This window comes from Prionailurus bengalensis, chromosome B2 (genome assembly GCF_016509475.1).
Source record: "Prionailurus bengalensis isolate Pbe53 chromosome B2, Fcat_Pben_1.1_paternal_pri, whole genome shotgun sequence".
NCBI lineage: Eukaryota > Metazoa > Chordata > Mammalia > Carnivora > Felidae > Prionailurus > Prionailurus bengalensis.
The window spans coordinates 33,083,762-33,101,819 of NC_057349.1; the positions used below are offsets into that span (position 1 = coordinate 33,083,762).

The following is an 18,058-nucleotide window of genomic DNA, read 5'->3' on the forward strand; positions in this document are numbered from 1 at the left end:
CTCATGTTATATTTCTGTTGGATAGCATTGTTTTCAAACTCTCTGTCTAGTATGGTAGTCAATAGCCACGTGTGTCTGTTAAAATTAAAATAAAATAAAATGAAAAAATCAGCCCCTAATTTGCACCACCCACATTTTAAGTACTCAGTGTAATCTATAGACCATAGAAGATATTCATCATCACAGAAAATTCTTTTGGACAGTGCTGCTCTAGAGGCTCCTTGCTACATCTACCTTCTTTTCTCATTAAGGGACATGATAGCCTGGGATGTTGGGCCCTTGAGTAACACACTTACCTATTCCGTGGCATTAGAGGTGAAATTATTGGAAACTGGGTGGGTCCTTGGGGACACCTTGGCTTGAGGTGGGGCAGCACTATCTCTTAAAATTCAGAAAAGCAGGGCACCTGAGTGGCTCAGTTGGTTGAGAGTCCAACTTCAGCCCAGGTCATGATCTCACAGTTCATGGGTTTGAGCCCCACATCAGGCTCTGTGCTGACAGCTCAGAGCCTGAAGCCTGCTTCAGATTCTGTGTCTCCCTCTCTCTCTGCCCCTCCCCCACTCCACTCTGTGTGTGTCTCTCTCTCTCTCTCTCAAAATAAATAAACATTAAAAAAAATTCAGAGAAGAGGTTAGTGGTTGATGGAGAAAAGAGTGTCACCGCTTTTTATTTTATTTTATTTTATTTTATTTTATTTTATTTTATTTTATTTTATTTTATTTTTATTTTGGGGAGAGCACAAGCAGGGGAGGGGTAGAGAGAGGGGAACAGAGGATCTGAAGTGGGCTGGTAGCAGTGAGCCCAGTGTGGGGCTTGAACTCATGAGCCATGAGATTATGACCTGAGCTGAAATAGGAAGCTCAGTTGACTGAGCCACCCAGGCACTCCTTACTTGCTTCTTTTTAACTCTTTTTCGTCTGGATGAGGCCTGTGAGCCAAAAACTTTCTTTCTTTATCTCTCTTAAGGCCAAGCTTTCCTCATCCCACAGCTCATTGGAGAACTTGAGTCATTTATGGACACTATTTACCATTTATGTCTCATATCTGATTATGTATTTATAATTAAATATGTTGGTGACTGCTAATTATACTTGATTTTGATTTCAATTCTATACCCTATTTTAATATGCTCAGTCTATGTAGTTTATTGTTCTTTTAGGTCTGAATAACTCCATTGGAGGGAGCATTGCCATGAAACCCTCTCCCTCCAGTGCCTTGGGCATGCATTTTTAACAGGGATGGTATCACCCAGCAGCAGATGAAAATTGACTCTTTCCTTTTAAGCAGCTTTATTGAGATCTAATTCACATACCATACAATTTGCCCATTTAGAATATACAACTTAGGGGGTTTTAGTATATTTATAGGGTTGTATAATCATCATCACTACAGTCTAATTGTAGAACATTTTTGTCCTCCCTGAAAGAAATCATGTACCCATTAGCTGTCTCTTCCCATTTTGCAACTCTAAGCAACCACTGATGTACTTTCTGTCTTGATTTTTGCCTATTCTAGACATTAAAAATTGGTTCCTTGGTGAAGTGTGGGGGTGAAAAAAAATTTTTAGCTATAACAGTGGTTTGTATCCTTCTAAAGCTTAATCCCTACATGACAAAACTTTAGTCCTTGGTATTTAATTTCTTTCTTTGGGTTTTCTTGGATATCACATGAGGAGCACTGACACTGAGTTCATGGAAGATACACAAAATATGGAAGATCACTGCTAAAAACTATGGTGAATAGATGGCTGTGATTAGAGGTCTTTCTCCCAACTGATTGCTTAATCTCAAAGTCATATGATAAGAGGTGGCCCGCACATGCCGGTTGGCTGACTTGTCAGTGTTGTTTCTGTTTGAGCCTTAGTGATTTTGTGGTTTGAACTTTAAGAATTAAATAGGGGCGCCTGGGTGGCTTAGTCGGTTAAGTGACCGACTTCAGCTCAGGTCATGATCTCGCAGTTCATGGGTTTGAGTCCTGCACGGGGCTCTGTGCTGACGGCTTGGAGCCTGGAGCCTGCTTCAGATTCTGTGTCTCCCTCTCTTTCTGCCCCTCCCCAACTCGCTCTCTGTCTCTTTCTCTCAAAAATTAACAAAAAAACGTTAAAAAAGGAATTAAATAAAAAGTCTATATTTTAAAATTATTATTATTTTAAATACTTATTTATTTATTTAATGTTTATTTATTTTTGAGACAGAGAGAGACAGAGCATGAACAGGGGAGGGTCAGAGAGAGGGAGACACAGAATCCGAAACAGGCTCCAGGCCCTGAGCTGTCAGCACAGAGCCCGACGCCGGGCTTGAACTCAGGGACCACGAGATCATGACCTGAGCTGAAGTCGGCCGCTTAACCGACTGAGCCACCCAGATGCCCCTTATAATTATTTATTTTTGAGGAGAGAGAGAGATAGAGAGCAAGCAGGGAGGGACAGAGAGAAGGAGAGAGAGAATCCCAAGTAGGCACCATACTGTCAGCACAGAGCCTGATGCGGGACTCAAACCCACGAACTGTGAGATCATGCATGACCTGAGCCGAAATCAACTGACTGAGCCACCCATACACCCCTATATTTTATTATTTAATTCTGCAGGTTATTCAGCAAATCATGAATTAAGTGCTGAAAAGAAAAAATATTGACTCAGTCTGAATGAATACCAGCAGCTAGTTAAGCTAAAAGTTATCTTCTTATATCAAGCAAAAGTTAAAAGTTAAATTTGCTAAGGAGTGCCTGGCTGGCTCAGTAGGTAGAACATATGATTCTTGATCTCAGAGTTTTGAGTTCAAGCTCCATGTTGGTCATAAAGCTTACTTGAGCTTACTTTAAAAAAAAAGTTCACTGACATTAATTTTAAGAAATTTATTTAAATTTTCCTTTGTTTTGCTAAAAATACTTTTGATAAAAATTAAAAATAAAAATGAATTTTTTCTCTTTCTGTATTCAAGAAAAAGAAAAGAAACAAAAAAGAGAAAAAAAGGAAACCATTTGAAAATTTGAAAAAGTGAATACACTGAAGTAGACTAAAATAAAATGATGGAAGTAAAATAGAATTTGAAAAAATTTACACAAAAGTGAAAAATACAGTAAAAAAAATTAAAGAAAAATATTTTTAATAAAAATTTAAAATAAAACAACTTTTTCTGTATTCAAGAAAAAGAAAAGAAGTGAAAAAAAAAGAAAATTGAATAGATGGACCTGCTGCTGAATTTTGTGGTTCAGGCTGTGCAGATTGTTGTGTTAAATCTCAACGTTTTTTGTTTTTTGTTTTTTTTTATTTTTGGGACAGAGAGAGACAGAGCATGAACGGGGAGGGGCAGAGAGAGAGGGAGACACAGAATCGGAAACAGGCTCCAGGCTCCGAGCCATCAGCCCAGAGCCCGACGCGGGGCTCGAACTCATGGACCGCGAGATCGTGACCTGGCTGAAGTCGGACGCTTAACCGACTGCGCCACCCAGGCGCCCCTGTGTTAAATATCAAATCAGTTTTCTAGGTGTGCAGGATGGTTTAGTCTTGTTCTAACTGTATGTCATGAATGCGAGACACAAAAAACTTCCATGCTGTTCCACCATCTTCTAAAAATACTTTTGAATAATTAAAAGTTTGATTATATTGCTGTTATGTGTTTCTGTAAATTGCTAATTTGCATATATAATTTGATACATTATGAGTTATATAAGAAATACATTTCATTACAGGGTTTGCAGGAAATATATTTACTTATTTATTTATTTCTAAGTTTATTCATCTGAGAGAGAGTGAGCACATGCAACCTGGGAAGGGGCAGAAGAGATGAGAGAGAGAGAGAGAGAGAGAGAATCCCAAGCAGGCTCTGCACTGCCAGCGGGGAGCCTGATGTGGAACTTGAACTCACGAACTGTGAGATCATGACTGAACCAAAGTCAGATGCTTAACCTCCAGGAAATATAGTTATAAAGTTGTTAAAAATTAATAGCTTTAAGTTTTTAAATTTAAATTTTAATTTAAAAGAATTAGTCTTTCATAACCCTGCACTGAATAAAAGGAGTAAACTTTATGCTTATCCTTTTTATGTATAAAGCACAGACATAGGGGTGCCTGGGTGGCTCAGTGGGTGAAGCGTCTGACTTTGGCTCAGGTCATGATCTCACAGTTTGTGAGTTTGAGCCCTGTGTTGGGCTCTGTGCTGATAGCTCAGAGCCTGGAGCCTGCTTCTGATTTTATGTTTCCCTCTCTCTTCCCTTTCCCTGCTCGTGCTCGCTCTCTCTCTCTCTCTCTCTCTCTCTCTCTCTCTCAAAAATAAACACTAAAAAAAACACAACACACATACAGTACATAAACATACATAGTATACCTGTGGTATGAAAATTTCATGGAGAAGGGGGCAATTAGGGAAAAAATGTCTAAATGGGCTTAGAGATAGTAATAATAAACAAAAAGGTTGAGAAACAGGAACACGAGTGTAGGATGGTGATTAGTCCAGAACTTGGGGTGGTAAAATCTAGATTGGGTGGAAATGACCTTCCTGGTTGTAGGTGTATCAGCTTACACCTAGAGGATTCCATAGTATTTCCCTTCACCCTAATAAGAGATAGGATAGAAGTGTAGAACATAGAAAGGTAGGTCACATAATATGATATGTAGGAGAAATAGTTCCTACTCTAACTACTTTGCTAACAGTTCTTATAGTTGGAGAGATAAGGTAGAAATAGGGAAAGTTGATTCATTTAGTAAGAATTAAATGTAAATTCAAGGTAAACATAATACATCATTTGACTTAATGCTAAAAATTCCAATGTACCTACAATATCTTCTATGCATATTTTATAATGTCCTTGTTACTGGAGTGTTTTAGTGTTCAATGACAGCTTGGAGCCTGGAGCCTGCTTCAGGTACTTTGTATGTACGTGATGGCTTAATTAGCTCTGAAGCCAGGATGTGAAAGGAAACAATGGGGGTTCTGTTTTGGGGGGAGTTTGGCTTATGCCTCTCCAGGTATTGTGCTGAGGCAGAACAATCCTGGCATTGCTAGGTTTGGGGGAACCAATCTTACCCTTGGGGTAAGGGTTTTAGAGTGTATCTGTGGAAGACCTAGGACTGTAATTCATGAATCCTGAGTTTTGAAATGTCTTTTCCTTTCTGGAAATCTGGCAGCCATTTACAGAAATAATGTAATATACATTTTGGGGGTCTTGTCTATTGACTTTTATAAACCAGAAGAGGAGGGCCTCAGCCTTGCAAGTCACCGGTCATCATGGTCTTTCAATTGCACTTGTGTATCAGGCTTTGGACCGATCCTCAAGAGCATTTTTAAGTACTTAAAGTGGTGTTTCGGCTTCTTTGTTCCTTCTGCCACTGTTCATCCTTATTTTTCTTTTATAGGTGTCTCTGCAAACAGACTCACGGGTGGTGCAATGCAGCTTACCTTCCGCAAGATGGCCTTTGACTATTACCCCTTCCACTGGGCAGGTAGGACAGTTCTGCATGGCAGCAGTCCTGGTGCTGCCCAGCTACACATGTACTGAGGACAGATTCCTGGATTCATCCCTGACTGCCCAGCAGGCGGGTGCCAGGAATTTCAGGTCAGAGAGGTGTGGGGAATAGCCCTCTTGAAGAAGACATCTTCTGGAAACTTGCAGGGTCTGCTATTAATGATTCTTTATGAGTGATAAAGGAGTAGGAGGAGAGGCAGTGCTTGAGATTTTGCTTTTGACTCTGTGTTCTGCCCCTACTTCCAGTAGTTTTAGAGCCTCTCTAATAGTCCATGGTCAAAGATGGTGACAGTCAGCAGCTGGTCTTTAGGGAACCTTAGGGAAAAATCACATATGGAATCCAGAAGAACTTGAGTTGTTCTCACTAGATGATTTTTACTTATCCCATAGAAATCTGCATTGGGATATAGGATCAGATTCTGAACCATGACTATACCAATGGAAGGGAAAAATTGGGATGTTGGATCGTGGTCTTGGACTAAAATCTTCTTGCTTCTTTGTTGCATAGGTGACAGCTGCAAACATTGGGTACGGCACTGTGAGGCCATGGAGACCCGAGGCCAGTGGGCCCAGAAGCTGGTGATGGAATTTCAGAGTAAAATGGAGAAGTGGCATGAGGAGACAGGTCTCAAACCTCCCTGGCACCTGGGGCTGGACTCTCCCTTCCGGAGGAAAGCAGGTAGGTTACAAAGAGCTGGAGGACTCCCATTGCTTAGCCTCTTGCTAGTTACCTTTGAATATCCAGTGAAGATAAAGCACTGGACTAGCTAATTATCCCAACCTTATCCCATGGAGAGATATCAGTGACTTTTTTTCTTTACAGAGTCCTAGTTGTCTTCAGGAATAGCTGCAGTGTAGAAGAGAGGCTGTTACCTCCTTTATTCAGTAGGCTGTTGCGTTGGTCTTAAGGAGAGTATGAATTTTGAGTTCCTTCTAGGCGCTAGGCAGTGTTAAGCTCTCTTTCCTACCTATAGCCTTAACGATCTTAGGATTTTTACTTTTAATTCTATTAATAATGAGAGTTGAATGTATCCGATTATCTTTCCTACCTTCTTGTTTTTACTTAGATTCTCTCTCCAGTCCTCAAAAGAACTCCCTTGAGAGAAGCCCCTCTCAGGGCCGACAAGCTGCTTTTCAGCCTCCAGCATGGAATCGCTTACGTTCTAGCTGCATGGTAATACGGGTGGATGACTTGGACATTCACCAGGTGAGAAGCCCAGGACACAGGGAGGCATGGCTGGAAAGGGGTCGAGCAGTTCATCTGGCAGGCAGCAGATGTGAACAAGATCGTGGAATTCAGGGGCTGCTTCCCTCACTTCTGAGTGGATTGATACATTGGTCTGTTTCTGAGCATGGCTGCTGAGATCAGGACCTGGGATTTCCCCAGTTTCCTCTGAATACCCCACTTCAAACCTTCCCCTGAGAGAAGTGAACTTGCAGATGGTGTTAGGCAGGTGTGAAAATGCCTGCTACACGTGTGAAAAACACTCTTCTCCCTGTGACAGATTTTGGAAGGATTGTAGTGGCTTTATACAACCTCAGGAAATTGAGGAAATTCTATTCTGCATGCTGTACAGATTCTAACAGCAACTTGTGTGTGATTATGTAGGTTTCTACAGCTGGACAGCCAAGTAAGAAGCCATCTACACTCCTTTCCTGTAGTCGCAAACTTCACAACCTACCCACTCAGGTCTCTGCCATTCATATTGAGTTCACAGAGTATTACTTCCCCGATAATCAGGAGCTTCCAGGTAAGCATCTCATCTGGTCACTTCTTACTGTTCAGCTCATGCTCTTCACATTTGCCAGCCTTGGGGCCATGGCTTATATTCTCATTTGATGTTGGAATTTTAGGTGTTTGAGTTAGTTGAGAACACCTTTGTTACAAACTCTCCCTTGTATGAGAATGCATCTTTGCTTTCTTCGTAATAAAATGAATTTTAGCTGGTAAGTAAGGGTCAAGGTGCTACTTTGTACATGGCGATTCCTTTTTTTCCTGCTTTCCAGTTCCCTGTCCCAATCTCTACATTCAGTTAAATGGTTTGACATTTACTGTGGATCATGTCAGCTTGCTCTGGGGAAACCTCTTCTGCCTGGATTTATACCGCAGCTTGGAGCAGTTCAAAGCTATCTACAAGCTGGAAGATTCAAGCCAGAAAGATGAACACTTGGATATTCGACTAGATGCCTTCTGGTTGAAGGTAGGGGAGAGTGGGATTTTGTTCCCTGTTGGCAGCCATAGTTGCATTTCTCCCATGGCTATAATCCAGGGTTCTGCTCTGTCCCTTTGATACAAGAAAAATAGTGTCACACCCCAAATAGTCTTTCACATGTGTATCAATGATAGGTTGCAGAGCTACTCAGATGTCCATTCTGAATCGGGTTTCATTTTCTCTCTGAAGGTGAGCTTCCCGCTGGAGAAGAGAGAGCAGGCTGGGTTGCATCGTCCTCAGGCCCTTGTCTTTTCTGCATCAGGCATGACTGCCACCAATACGCGTCATGCCCCACATTGTAGTTGTCTAGACCTCCAAAGTCTCTTCCGAGGTTTTGCGGCTGCTGAGTTCTTTCATTCCAATTATGTTCACTTTCCCAAGGTTCCAGGTGGCTTTAGCCTTCTGCACATGCTTTTTTTACATCATGCTTTCCAGATGGAGTCCCGCCTTCCTCAACCCAGTACCCTCCCTCCCCAGAGGCTTAAGGCTTCCCAGGATCTCTGGTCCATCCACTTCACCCAGATCTCCTTGGATTTTGAGGGAACAGAGAACTTCAAAGGCCATACCTTGAATTTTGTGGCCCCCTTTCCCTTGTCCATTTGGGCCTGTCTGCCCCTCCGCTGGCAGCGAGCTCAGGCACGGAAGCTCCTTTTGGCCACAGAAGGGAGGCTGAAACCATCAGCTAGCTTTGGCAGTCCTGTCCAGTCTGAGGTCCTTGCCCCAGACACTGTGTCCCATCAGAGGTCAAAGACTGAACATGATTTGAAAAGCCTGTCAGGCCTTACAGAAGTCATGGATGTTTTGCGAGAAGGCAGCAGTAGTGTGGACAACAAAGGGCCTCTGACTGAGCTCGAGGATGCAGCAGATGTTCACATGCTTGTACACTCCCCTGCACATGTCCGTGTGAGGCTTGACCATTACCAGTACTTGGCTCTACTGCGCCTGAAGGAGGTGCTACAGGGTCTTCAAGAACAACTGACTAAGGATACAGAGGCCATGACTGGGTCTCCCCTGCAGGACCAGACAGCTTGCATTGGGGTCCTCTTCCCCAGTGCTGAGGTGGCTCTGCTCATGCATCCTACCCCTGGGACTGTTGAAGCTGACTCGGCAGGTTCAGATACCACCAGCCTCATAGATTCAGAGTTGTCTCCTTCAGAGGATAGGGAGCTGAAGTCTGATGCCTCTTCAGACCAGGGCCCAGCAAGCCCTGAGAAGGTTCTGGAGGATAGTGGCATTGAAAATCTGGATGCATCCCAGGATAGGCCATTGCCTCTCCCTAGCAATGGAGAACTACAGGATTCAGATTCTCTTGCACAGCAGGAGGCAGGGAAGGGCCATGAGGCAGTCGATTCCTTACAGGCCAAGAGACTGAGCAGAGCTCAAGCATCCACCTCACCGGCTGTGTTGAAGCCCCCAAGTGGCAGGGATACCGCTGTGAATGGACAGGCTGAGCTCATCCCCTTGAAGAACATTGAGGGAGAATTGTCAAGTGCTATTCACATGACCAAGGATGCCACAAAAGAGGCTCTCCATGCCACTATGGACCTCACCAAGGAAGCTGTGTCCCTGACTAAGGATGCCTTCAGTCTGGGCAGAGACCGAATGACCTCCACCATGCACAAGATGTTGTCCCTGCCCCCAGCCAAGTGAGTGGTTCTCTGCCTCCTTCATTCACCCTATTTCTTCCTCCTAGCTCTGATCATTGGGCTTAAGGCCTCCTGCTGTGTGTACTTTTAGTTTGGGAAGCACCATCTGGTCCAGGACAATGTATAGCATGGCCTCTTTAATGTGGCAAAGACTTTAGTTTTCAGTGCTACCTGCAGGGCAGTGGAAGAGTTTTCAGGCTACCAAGAGGATATAGGTATGCCAACTGTAGAGACTTATTTTTAGGACTACCTCTAATTCTGTGATAGAGGAAGAGCCAGAAATTGGATTTTCACATGCCATGTATCTTAGCCTATTCTTGGGGAGTTTTCAAGTCAGCATTTATTGCTTCATAGGATCTTCCCTCCTCTTTCACTGAGTCACCATTATTGATACAGATAGGCTCAGAATATCTGGCATCTGCATGGTATTTTCTTCTTTTTAGTGGTCTTTCATGTAGTATCTTGTTTGATTTGATCCCCACAGCAGCCCCATGAGATAGTTACAGAAATTTGTATCCTCAGTTTATAGCTGAGGAAACTGAAGTTTTAGAAAGGATGAGCCTATGAATCCTTTATCTTATAAGTAGAGAGGTTGGGGCTTTGGGTTTGCTTTCTGGTACACCTTATCAATGTCTGCCAGAGTTAGAGAAGGAAGAATTTCATCTATTTTATCTATTTATTCAACAAAAAAATTTTTTTTTCAACAAAAATTTTTTGAGCCCTGACTCTGTCCCTAGCTCTGTGTTAGGCACTGAAGATGCAGTAGGGAGTAAGCAGAAAAACACAGAAATGCACAGTCAGAAGAGTGGAAAGGTATGGATTTTTCCATGGGTGCCTTGTGGTTTTAGGGAAGATAATGAAGGCTATGGGAAATCTTTGTTGGGGACTCTTGGTGGTTTGAGGATCATGGTTTGAAAATCAGTGGCTTTAGAGCTTTGTCTAAGTGGATTGTGGGTCTAAATGGGTCTCTAAGCAATGCCAGTTCTCTTAGGCCACAGATAGCCTAGGAGGAAGGAGAAGGGAAACTTAAAGGGATAAAAGATATACTAATACTAGGCAACATTTATTGAGTGCTTTCTATGTGTCAGGCACTGTCCTGAATACTTACAATATTAATGCATTGAATTCTTGTACAACCCTGAAGGCAGGTACTAATATCAGTCTTCCTTTTACAGATGGGGAAACAGACTTAGGGAGGTAAGAAACTTGTTCAAGGTTGTATAACTTGTGAGTGGTAGGGTGAGGATTGAAAGCCTGGACTCCTAGTCACCAAACGTGCTGCTTTTTCTAAATGGAGAAGCATAAGGGAGATGGGAAAAGAGGAGAGGTGGTAAAGAGAAAAGAAAGGTGTGTGTGACACCAGCCTTTTTTGAAACACCAACCTTGACTTCTGACTTTCCAGTCCCATGGCCTCTTCTCAGTCCTCCCTGTCCTCAACAGCCCTGTGTGGCAGCCAGCCCTGCAGTCATCCTGAATGCCTGTGGCCCTGTCTGGCCACTCGCACTACTCAGAAGGAGCCAAGAGAGCTTGGATGCTCTCTTCTTCCCCTTATCCTATAAACACAACTGTTCCACAGCGCTAGGCTGTCTGTATTCTGATTGCTTTTGTCATAATTTTATGTTTTAAATTATAAAAATGATTTGTGTTCATTTTGTTGACAATGTAGAAAAAGAAGAATAAAGAAGAATACAAAGTGACTTGTGACAACACTATGCAGAGATAGCCACTATTTACATTTGGATCTATTTTCTTCCAATTTTTATACATACACCTGTGTACCCATGTGAATCCTTACCTGTGTATACACACATAGTATACACAAATACTGTTTTTTTTGGCAATAGAATTATATTATTTCTATATCATGTAGAAAACTTCCAGTTTTATTCACTTAATGTTTTAGTGTGAATAATTTCCCATTCATTAGGTATTTGAATACATAATTTTTAATTGCTCTATTGTGTTCTAGCAAATGTATGTGTCCTAACTTATTCATTCCACTATGGGCAGGCTTTAGTCTGTTTCCAGTTTTTCTCAGGTAGAACCAATGCTGTGTTAAATGCCCTTATTTTTGTGAATATTACTCTTTTTTGCATATCTGAATCTTTAGAATAAAAATCCAGAAGTGGGTTATTATTGGGTGAAACACTACAAACATTAAAAAAAATTTTTTTTAATGGTATTTTTGAGAGAGAGAGACAGAGATGAGTTGGGGGTGGGGGGGTGGGGAGAGGGGGTGAAAGGGAGAGAGGGAAACACAGAATCCAAAACAGGCTCCAGGCTCTGAGTTGTCAGTATAGAACCTAATGCGGGGCTCCGACTCAGAAACCGTGAGATCCTGACCTGAGCTGAAGTCAGGTGCTTCACCAACTGAGCCACCCAGGTGCCCCAAACTACAAACATTTTTTAAGGTTCTTGACATATTTGCCAAACTTCAGGAAGGTTTATATCAGTGCATTTTTTTTAATACTTTCTAAGTTATTTTATCCATCTCTCACTTCTGCTGTGGTCTATATTTTCGGTTCTGACTTTTCTCCCCTGCTCGTCATTTAAAACTATCTACTGCACGTAGTTCTGCATGGATTTTCCAGGGGTGTGTCGAGCCTCACATACATAAAGCTAAATTCCTTATCTCTCCCCAGACCAGTTCCTTTCTTTTCTTCAGTAGCATCATTCTCCTGCTTGTTCAAGCTCTGTGTTTTAGCTCTGCCTCTTTCAGTCATTTGTCAAATTCTGACTGTAATCCCCAGAGCAGTGGTTCTTGAAATTGAAGCATGCTTCAGAATCACCTGGAGGGCTTGTTAAAACACATTGCTGAGCCCCACCCCCAGAGTTCCTCATCCAGTAGGTCTGAGATGGGGCCTGTTTGCATGTCTAATAAGCCACCCGTTGATGCTGATGCTCCTACCAGGATGACACTTTGAGAACACTGCTCTAGGGAGTCTCATGGCCGCTTCTGCTGTCTGTTCCCGCATGTGGACTATTTCAGTAAACCATTAATTTATTTCCTCATTGGAGGTCTTTTCCTCCCTACCTTGTTTGAAAGAGTCAGGTCACAATTCTTAAAACACAGGCCTGATCTTGTTAATTTCTCTTCTCTAAAACTTTCAGGCTTTTTCCTTATAACCCTTGAATTTAGTTTGAATTTATTAGTGTGGCATAATCAATTATATTTCCTTACAGCACTTTACAGTTTTTTAATAGACTATTTTTTAGAATAGTTTTAGGTTCATGGCAGTATTGAGCAGAAGGTACAGAGATTTCCTGTATATCCCCTCTACTTAATAGTTTTAAAAGCACTTTCATATGTAATCTTTACTCCAGGTTTTTCAGTAATCTGGCTGCAACCCATGTGGTAAAGAGGAAAAAAAAAAAACACTTAGCAAGCAAGAAGTTAGGAGACTTGGGTTTTTCTTAATTCTACCTTTATGACCTTGAGTCAGTTTTTCACCTATAAAATGGGAAGGTAAGATTAAAAGATCTTTAAAGGGGACACCTGGGTGGCTCAGTTGCTTAAGTGTCTAACTCTCAATTTGGGCTCAGGTCATGAGCCCTGCCTCAAGCTTCGTGCCGAGTGTGGAGCCTGCTTGGGATTTTCTCTCTCTCCCTCTCTCTCTGCCCATCCCATGCTCATGCTCTCCCTTTCTCTCAAAAAAATAAAGAAAAAAATTAAAAAAAAAAAGATCTTTAAAGGTTTATTCTCACTGAGTTGTGCCTTTCTGTTCTCCCCAACAAAACCAAAGCTCTAGCTGGTTGAGCTACTGACTGGTCTACAAAGGTGCTTTTTATTTTCTAGTTCCGTGTCTCTGCTCATATGGTTTCTTGCCCCATAGAATGCCCCCTTCCTTCTTTCACAGTCCTTCAAGGGCCACCTCACATGCCATCTCTTTCCACAAAGCCTTTCCTGATCCCCTTCTTCTCACCCTTTGATATTGCCTAGCCTTTGGCTTGTATCTCTTTCCTCTATGAGGTGTGTGATTTACTCCCATATACTGGTAAGTTGTGTCTAAATCTCCTCTCTCCTGGGGCACCTGAGTGGCTCAGTCAATTAAGTGTCCAACTTTGGCTCAGATCATGATCTCACAGTTTGTGGGTTTGAGCCCCGTGTTGACCTCTGTGCTGACATCTCAGAACCTGGAGCCTGCTTCAGATTCTCTGTCTCCCCCTCTCTCTGCCCCTCCCCCACTCTCTCTCTCTCTCTCTCTCTCTCTCTCTCTCTCAAGTAAGTAAATGTTAAAATAAATAAATAAATCTTCTCTTTCCTGATAGGTTATACATTCTCTGAGGACAAGGGTTGCCTTATTTCTTATTTTATCTACTCTCCACTCCCACCCTGTACCTAGTATGGTGCCTTTTATGCAGAAGTTTTTCAGTAAACACTTGTGGAATGGATGTGGGTGGTTTCAGGTGTCTTCATTAGCACTGGGGCTGTAAGTAGTTGGTCTCCTCTAAAAATGGGATGACCTTGAATAAACTTGACATTTAATGTTAATATGGCAGAGCTGCTTATGCAGTTTGAAATGCCGGAGGATTCACAAAGGCCAGCAATTGAAAATGGTGTGACCCCCCTTATAGCAGGTAATAGTTGACATCAGAGTTTATGTATAAATAACTATTAGGGCTGAAAGTGATGGGTATTGCAAGGGACAGAACATAAATCTTAAGCCACATTTGTGGTTTTTGTTTTTTACACAGGGAGCCCATGGCCAAAATAGATGAGGGGGCGGCAGCACCATTGAGTGGAAATGCTGCCCGACTCCGATTTTTCTCTATGAAGAGGACGGTATCTCAGCAGTCATTTGATGGCGTTTCATTGGATAACAGTGGCCCTGAAGATCGGATTTCAGTGGACAGTGATGGCAGTGATAGCTTTGTGATGCTCTTGGAGTCTGGTAGGTGGAAGCAGAGCCAGGCAAAGTTGAAGTCCAGAAAGGGTTCTTTCTGCTGCCTGTATCCCAGTAGGATACAGAAGGAGCTAAGTTCTGATAAAATAGACATTTTCTTAACCAAAACCAAAAAAGAGAAATTTTAATAGATTTGTGGCTCTGGTTTTATCCACACATTTTCTAGGTTATGGGTTAGCACTTAACCTTTATCACAGAACCAGACTCAGACCAAAGGAGAGAGTGCTAGTCTTACAGCCACGTAGCTGTGGCAGTAGGATTAGTTTGGTGGCTGGCGTCAGTGGTGTGTGTGTGTTGTCTGTTTTTGTTTTGTTTTGCCTATGTATTTTAGTGTTGGAAAATAACTAGAAGCTTTGTCTATGGTAAAATGAGTAACTCTTAGGAATTGCATCAGTCACTACTGGAAGTTACACTGGTTCTTTTATGTTATTGAACTGGACACTTTTTAAATGGTCTCTTAAGAGTGTCTAATGAAAATGAAAAGAGAATGCACTGTTTCTGAAACTGGGTGGTGTGTACCCTGTTTGTTTTGTTATTATGGAATATGGAATATTATTCCAAATATGTAGATTTCAAATATGTAGAAAAGTAGAATCAAATAGTGAGTCCTCATGTACCCATTACAGCTTCAAATATTAAGAACTCATGGTCATTCTTGTTTCAAATATACTTCTGTTCACTTCCCTTCCTTCCATGTTATTTTGAAGCAAATTCCAAACATATCATTTTGTCCATAAATATTTTCATGATGTAGCTCTAGGAAATAGACTTTAAAAATCTTTGAAAAAAAATTTTAATTGTGGTAAAATATATATAACATAAACTTTGCAATCTTAACCATTTTTAACTATAATTCAGTGGCATTAAGTATATTCATCGTTGTGCAACTATCACCAACCATCTCCAGAACTTTTTTCATCTTCTACAATTGAAAATGTGTACCCATTAAACAGTAATTCCTTGTTCCCTTCTCCCTCAGCTCCCGGCAACCACAATTCCACTTTCTATTTCTGAATTTGACCACTCTAGGTACCTCATATAAATGGAATCCTTTTGTGACTGGCTTATTTCACTTAACATAGTGTCCTCAAGGTTCATTCACTTCATAGCACGCGTCAGAATTTTCTTCTTTTTTAAGGCTAATACTCTATTGTATGTTTATACCACATTTTGTTAATCCATTCATCTGTCAGGGAACACTTGGGTTGCATCCATTTATAGGTTTTCTTTTAATGTGACCAAATACCACTATCCATTCTTAACAATTAGCAATTCCTTAAATCCATCAAATTCCCATTTGTTCTCATAAACGTCATAAATGTTTGTTGTTGTTGTTGCTGTTGTTGTTTTTATAGTGTCATTGTTTTTAGAGATTGGATTTGAACAGAATTTTTTGACTTTGAAACTCATCTGTTGTCTTTCTTATACAGAGTCTGGTCCAGAATCTCTTCCACCAGGAACTCTTCCAAATGTCCTGGACAGTGCTGGCGTTCAAGGGAGCCCTCTTATGGATAGTTACGGCCAGGGGTCACCAGAGGCCAACAGTTCGGTCTCACCCAGTGGGGAAGACCTCAGTCTTCACCCGGTCAGCTGCTCTACTTTCTTCTCTGCAGAGGGTAGGCTCAAGGCTAGAAGCTTGGGAGGGACGCAGCTAAGAGAGTATCCTTTTACAGGTCTCCGTTCTGGTCCTGAAGGTGAATGAGGTGTCTTTTGGGATTGAGGTACGTGGTGAAGATCTGACTGTGGCCCTTCAGGCAGAGGAACTGACCCTCCAGCAGCTGGGAACCGTGGGACTATGGCAGTTCCTGCATGGACAGTGCTCAGGTGAGGATGGTAGCAATTCCAGGAGAGCTGGTGGGATTTATCTGGGGCAGCCCTAGCTTCACCTGTCACTGTGCCCCAAGGATAGTTGTCCTAAGTGCCAAGCCCTTGGTCGTTCTCTCCAGTAGCCATTAGGGGGAGTAACTCCAGTGAAGCCTCCTGCTTGCAGGGAGACTCCCAGAGGTCTTTCTGGGGCTTTGTATTCAGTAGGCTATTAGCCATCTTCACTTCCCAGGTGCTCCTTAAGCTTATACAGGAGGCCACTGTCCACCTCTTCATTTGTGTGGCTGCTGACATCAAACTGTGTCTGATCAGGGAACTGCTGTCACTCAGATTCAGTCCTTTGATAATTGTACTTTTTAAAAATTTATTTATTTATTTATTTATTTATTAAAGGTTATTTACTTATTTTTTTTATTTTATTTTTTATTTTTAAAAATTTACATCCAAGTTAGTTAGCATATAGTGCAACAATGATTTCAGGAGTAGATTCCTTAGTGCCCCTTACCCATTTAGCCCATCCGCCCTCCCACAACCCCTCCTGTAACCCTCAGTTTGTTCTCCATATGTATGAGTCTCTTCTGTTTTGTACCCCTCCCTGTTTTTGTATTATTTTTGTTTCCCTTCCCTTATGTTCATCTGTTTTGTCTCTTAAAGTCCTCATATGAGTGAGGTCATATGATTTTTGTCTTTCTCTGACTGACTGATTTCACTTAGCACAATACCCTCCAGTTCCATCCATGTAGTTGCAAATGGCAAGATTTCATTCTTTTTGATTGCCAAGTAATACTCCATTATATATATATACCACATCTTCTTTATCCATTCATCCATTGATGGACATTTGGGCTCTTTCCATACTTTGCCTATTGTTGATAGTGCTGCTATAAATATGGGGGTGCATGTGTCCCTTCCAAACAGCACACCTGTATCCCGTGGATAAATGCCTAGTGGTGCAATTGCTGGGTCGTAGGGTGGTTCTATTTTTAGTTTTTTGAGGACCCTCCATGCTGTTTTCCAGAGTGGCTGCACCAGCTTTCATTCCCGTATTTACTTATTTTTAAAGAGAGAGAGAGGGGTGGGGAAGGGCAGTGAGAGAGGGAAAGAGAGAATTCCAAGCAGGCTCCACACTGTCAGTGCAAAACTGGACATAGGGCTTGACCCAAGAACCATGAGATCATGACCTGAGCTGACCAAGAGTTGGACGCTTAACTGACTGAACCACCCAGACACCCCCCGCCCACCTAGTTTAATAAATACAATAGTATCATTAACTTTGAAGTCTCCAGGAGCCTCTCTCCTGGATCTTCTTCTGCCTCTCACCTGTCATAGAGAACCACTATCCTGAATTTTGTGTTTATCATTCTCTTGCTTTACTTTGCAATTCTACATGTTTGTATCAACATATTATTTAGCTTTGCAGGTGGGATTATTTTGTATTCTTTCATGATTGGCTTCTTTCTTTGATATTCTTCAGATTCTTCTGGGTTGTTGAGCTAGCTATGATATATTCATTTTCATTAATATATAATACTCTGTTGTATAAATATACCAATTTTTGCTTTTTAAAAACAGCTTTATTGAGGTATACTTTGCATTTATGAAATTAACTCATAAGTATACAATTTGATAAATTTTAGCAGTTTAACAGAGTTGTGCAACCATTACCATCGCCCCCAAAATATCCCTTGTACCCATTACTCTACTTCTTTACAGACATTTGGGTTGTTTCTGGGGTTTTTTTGCTATTTCATACAGGATTGCCTTGAACATTCTCGTACGTGTCTCCTGGTATGTGTGTTAGAGAGTTTCTCAGAGTTACATTCCTGAGGATATAATTTCTAGGGCATTAGGATAGGTATAACTTTAACTTTGCTAGATAATACCGATTTGTTTTCCAAAATGCTTGTAACAATTTGCAGCTATATAAGTATAGAAGTTGTTTCATATCCTTGGCTACACCTGTGATAGGTCTTTATGGACTTTTGAGAAGATTAGCATAGATCCTTC

At 41.6% G+C, this 18,058-nt stretch overlaps 1 protein-coding gene across 1 annotated transcript in view; it reads left to right on the forward strand.

Moving 5' to 3' along the window:
- Positions 1-18,058, forward strand: part of UHRF1BP1 (UHRF1 binding protein 1) — a 72,255-nt gene that overhangs the window by 47,531 nt on the left and 6,666 nt on the right. The window contains exons 9-17 of the mRNA XM_043591217.1: positions 5,355-5,441; positions 5,973-6,143; positions 6,532-6,671; positions 7,074-7,215; positions 7,472-7,665; positions 7,867-9,323; positions 14,019-14,215; positions 15,658-15,812; positions 15,901-16,051. Of these exons, the coding sequence (XP_043447152.1) occupies positions 5,355-5,441; positions 5,973-6,143; positions 6,532-6,671; positions 7,074-7,215; positions 7,472-7,665; positions 7,867-9,323; positions 14,019-14,215; positions 15,658-15,812; positions 15,901-16,051 (2,694 nt within the window). The remainder of the gene's footprint in view (positions 1-5,354; positions 5,442-5,972; positions 6,144-6,531; positions 6,672-7,073; positions 7,216-7,471; positions 7,666-7,866; positions 9,324-14,018; positions 14,216-15,657; positions 15,813-15,900; positions 16,052-18,058) is intronic.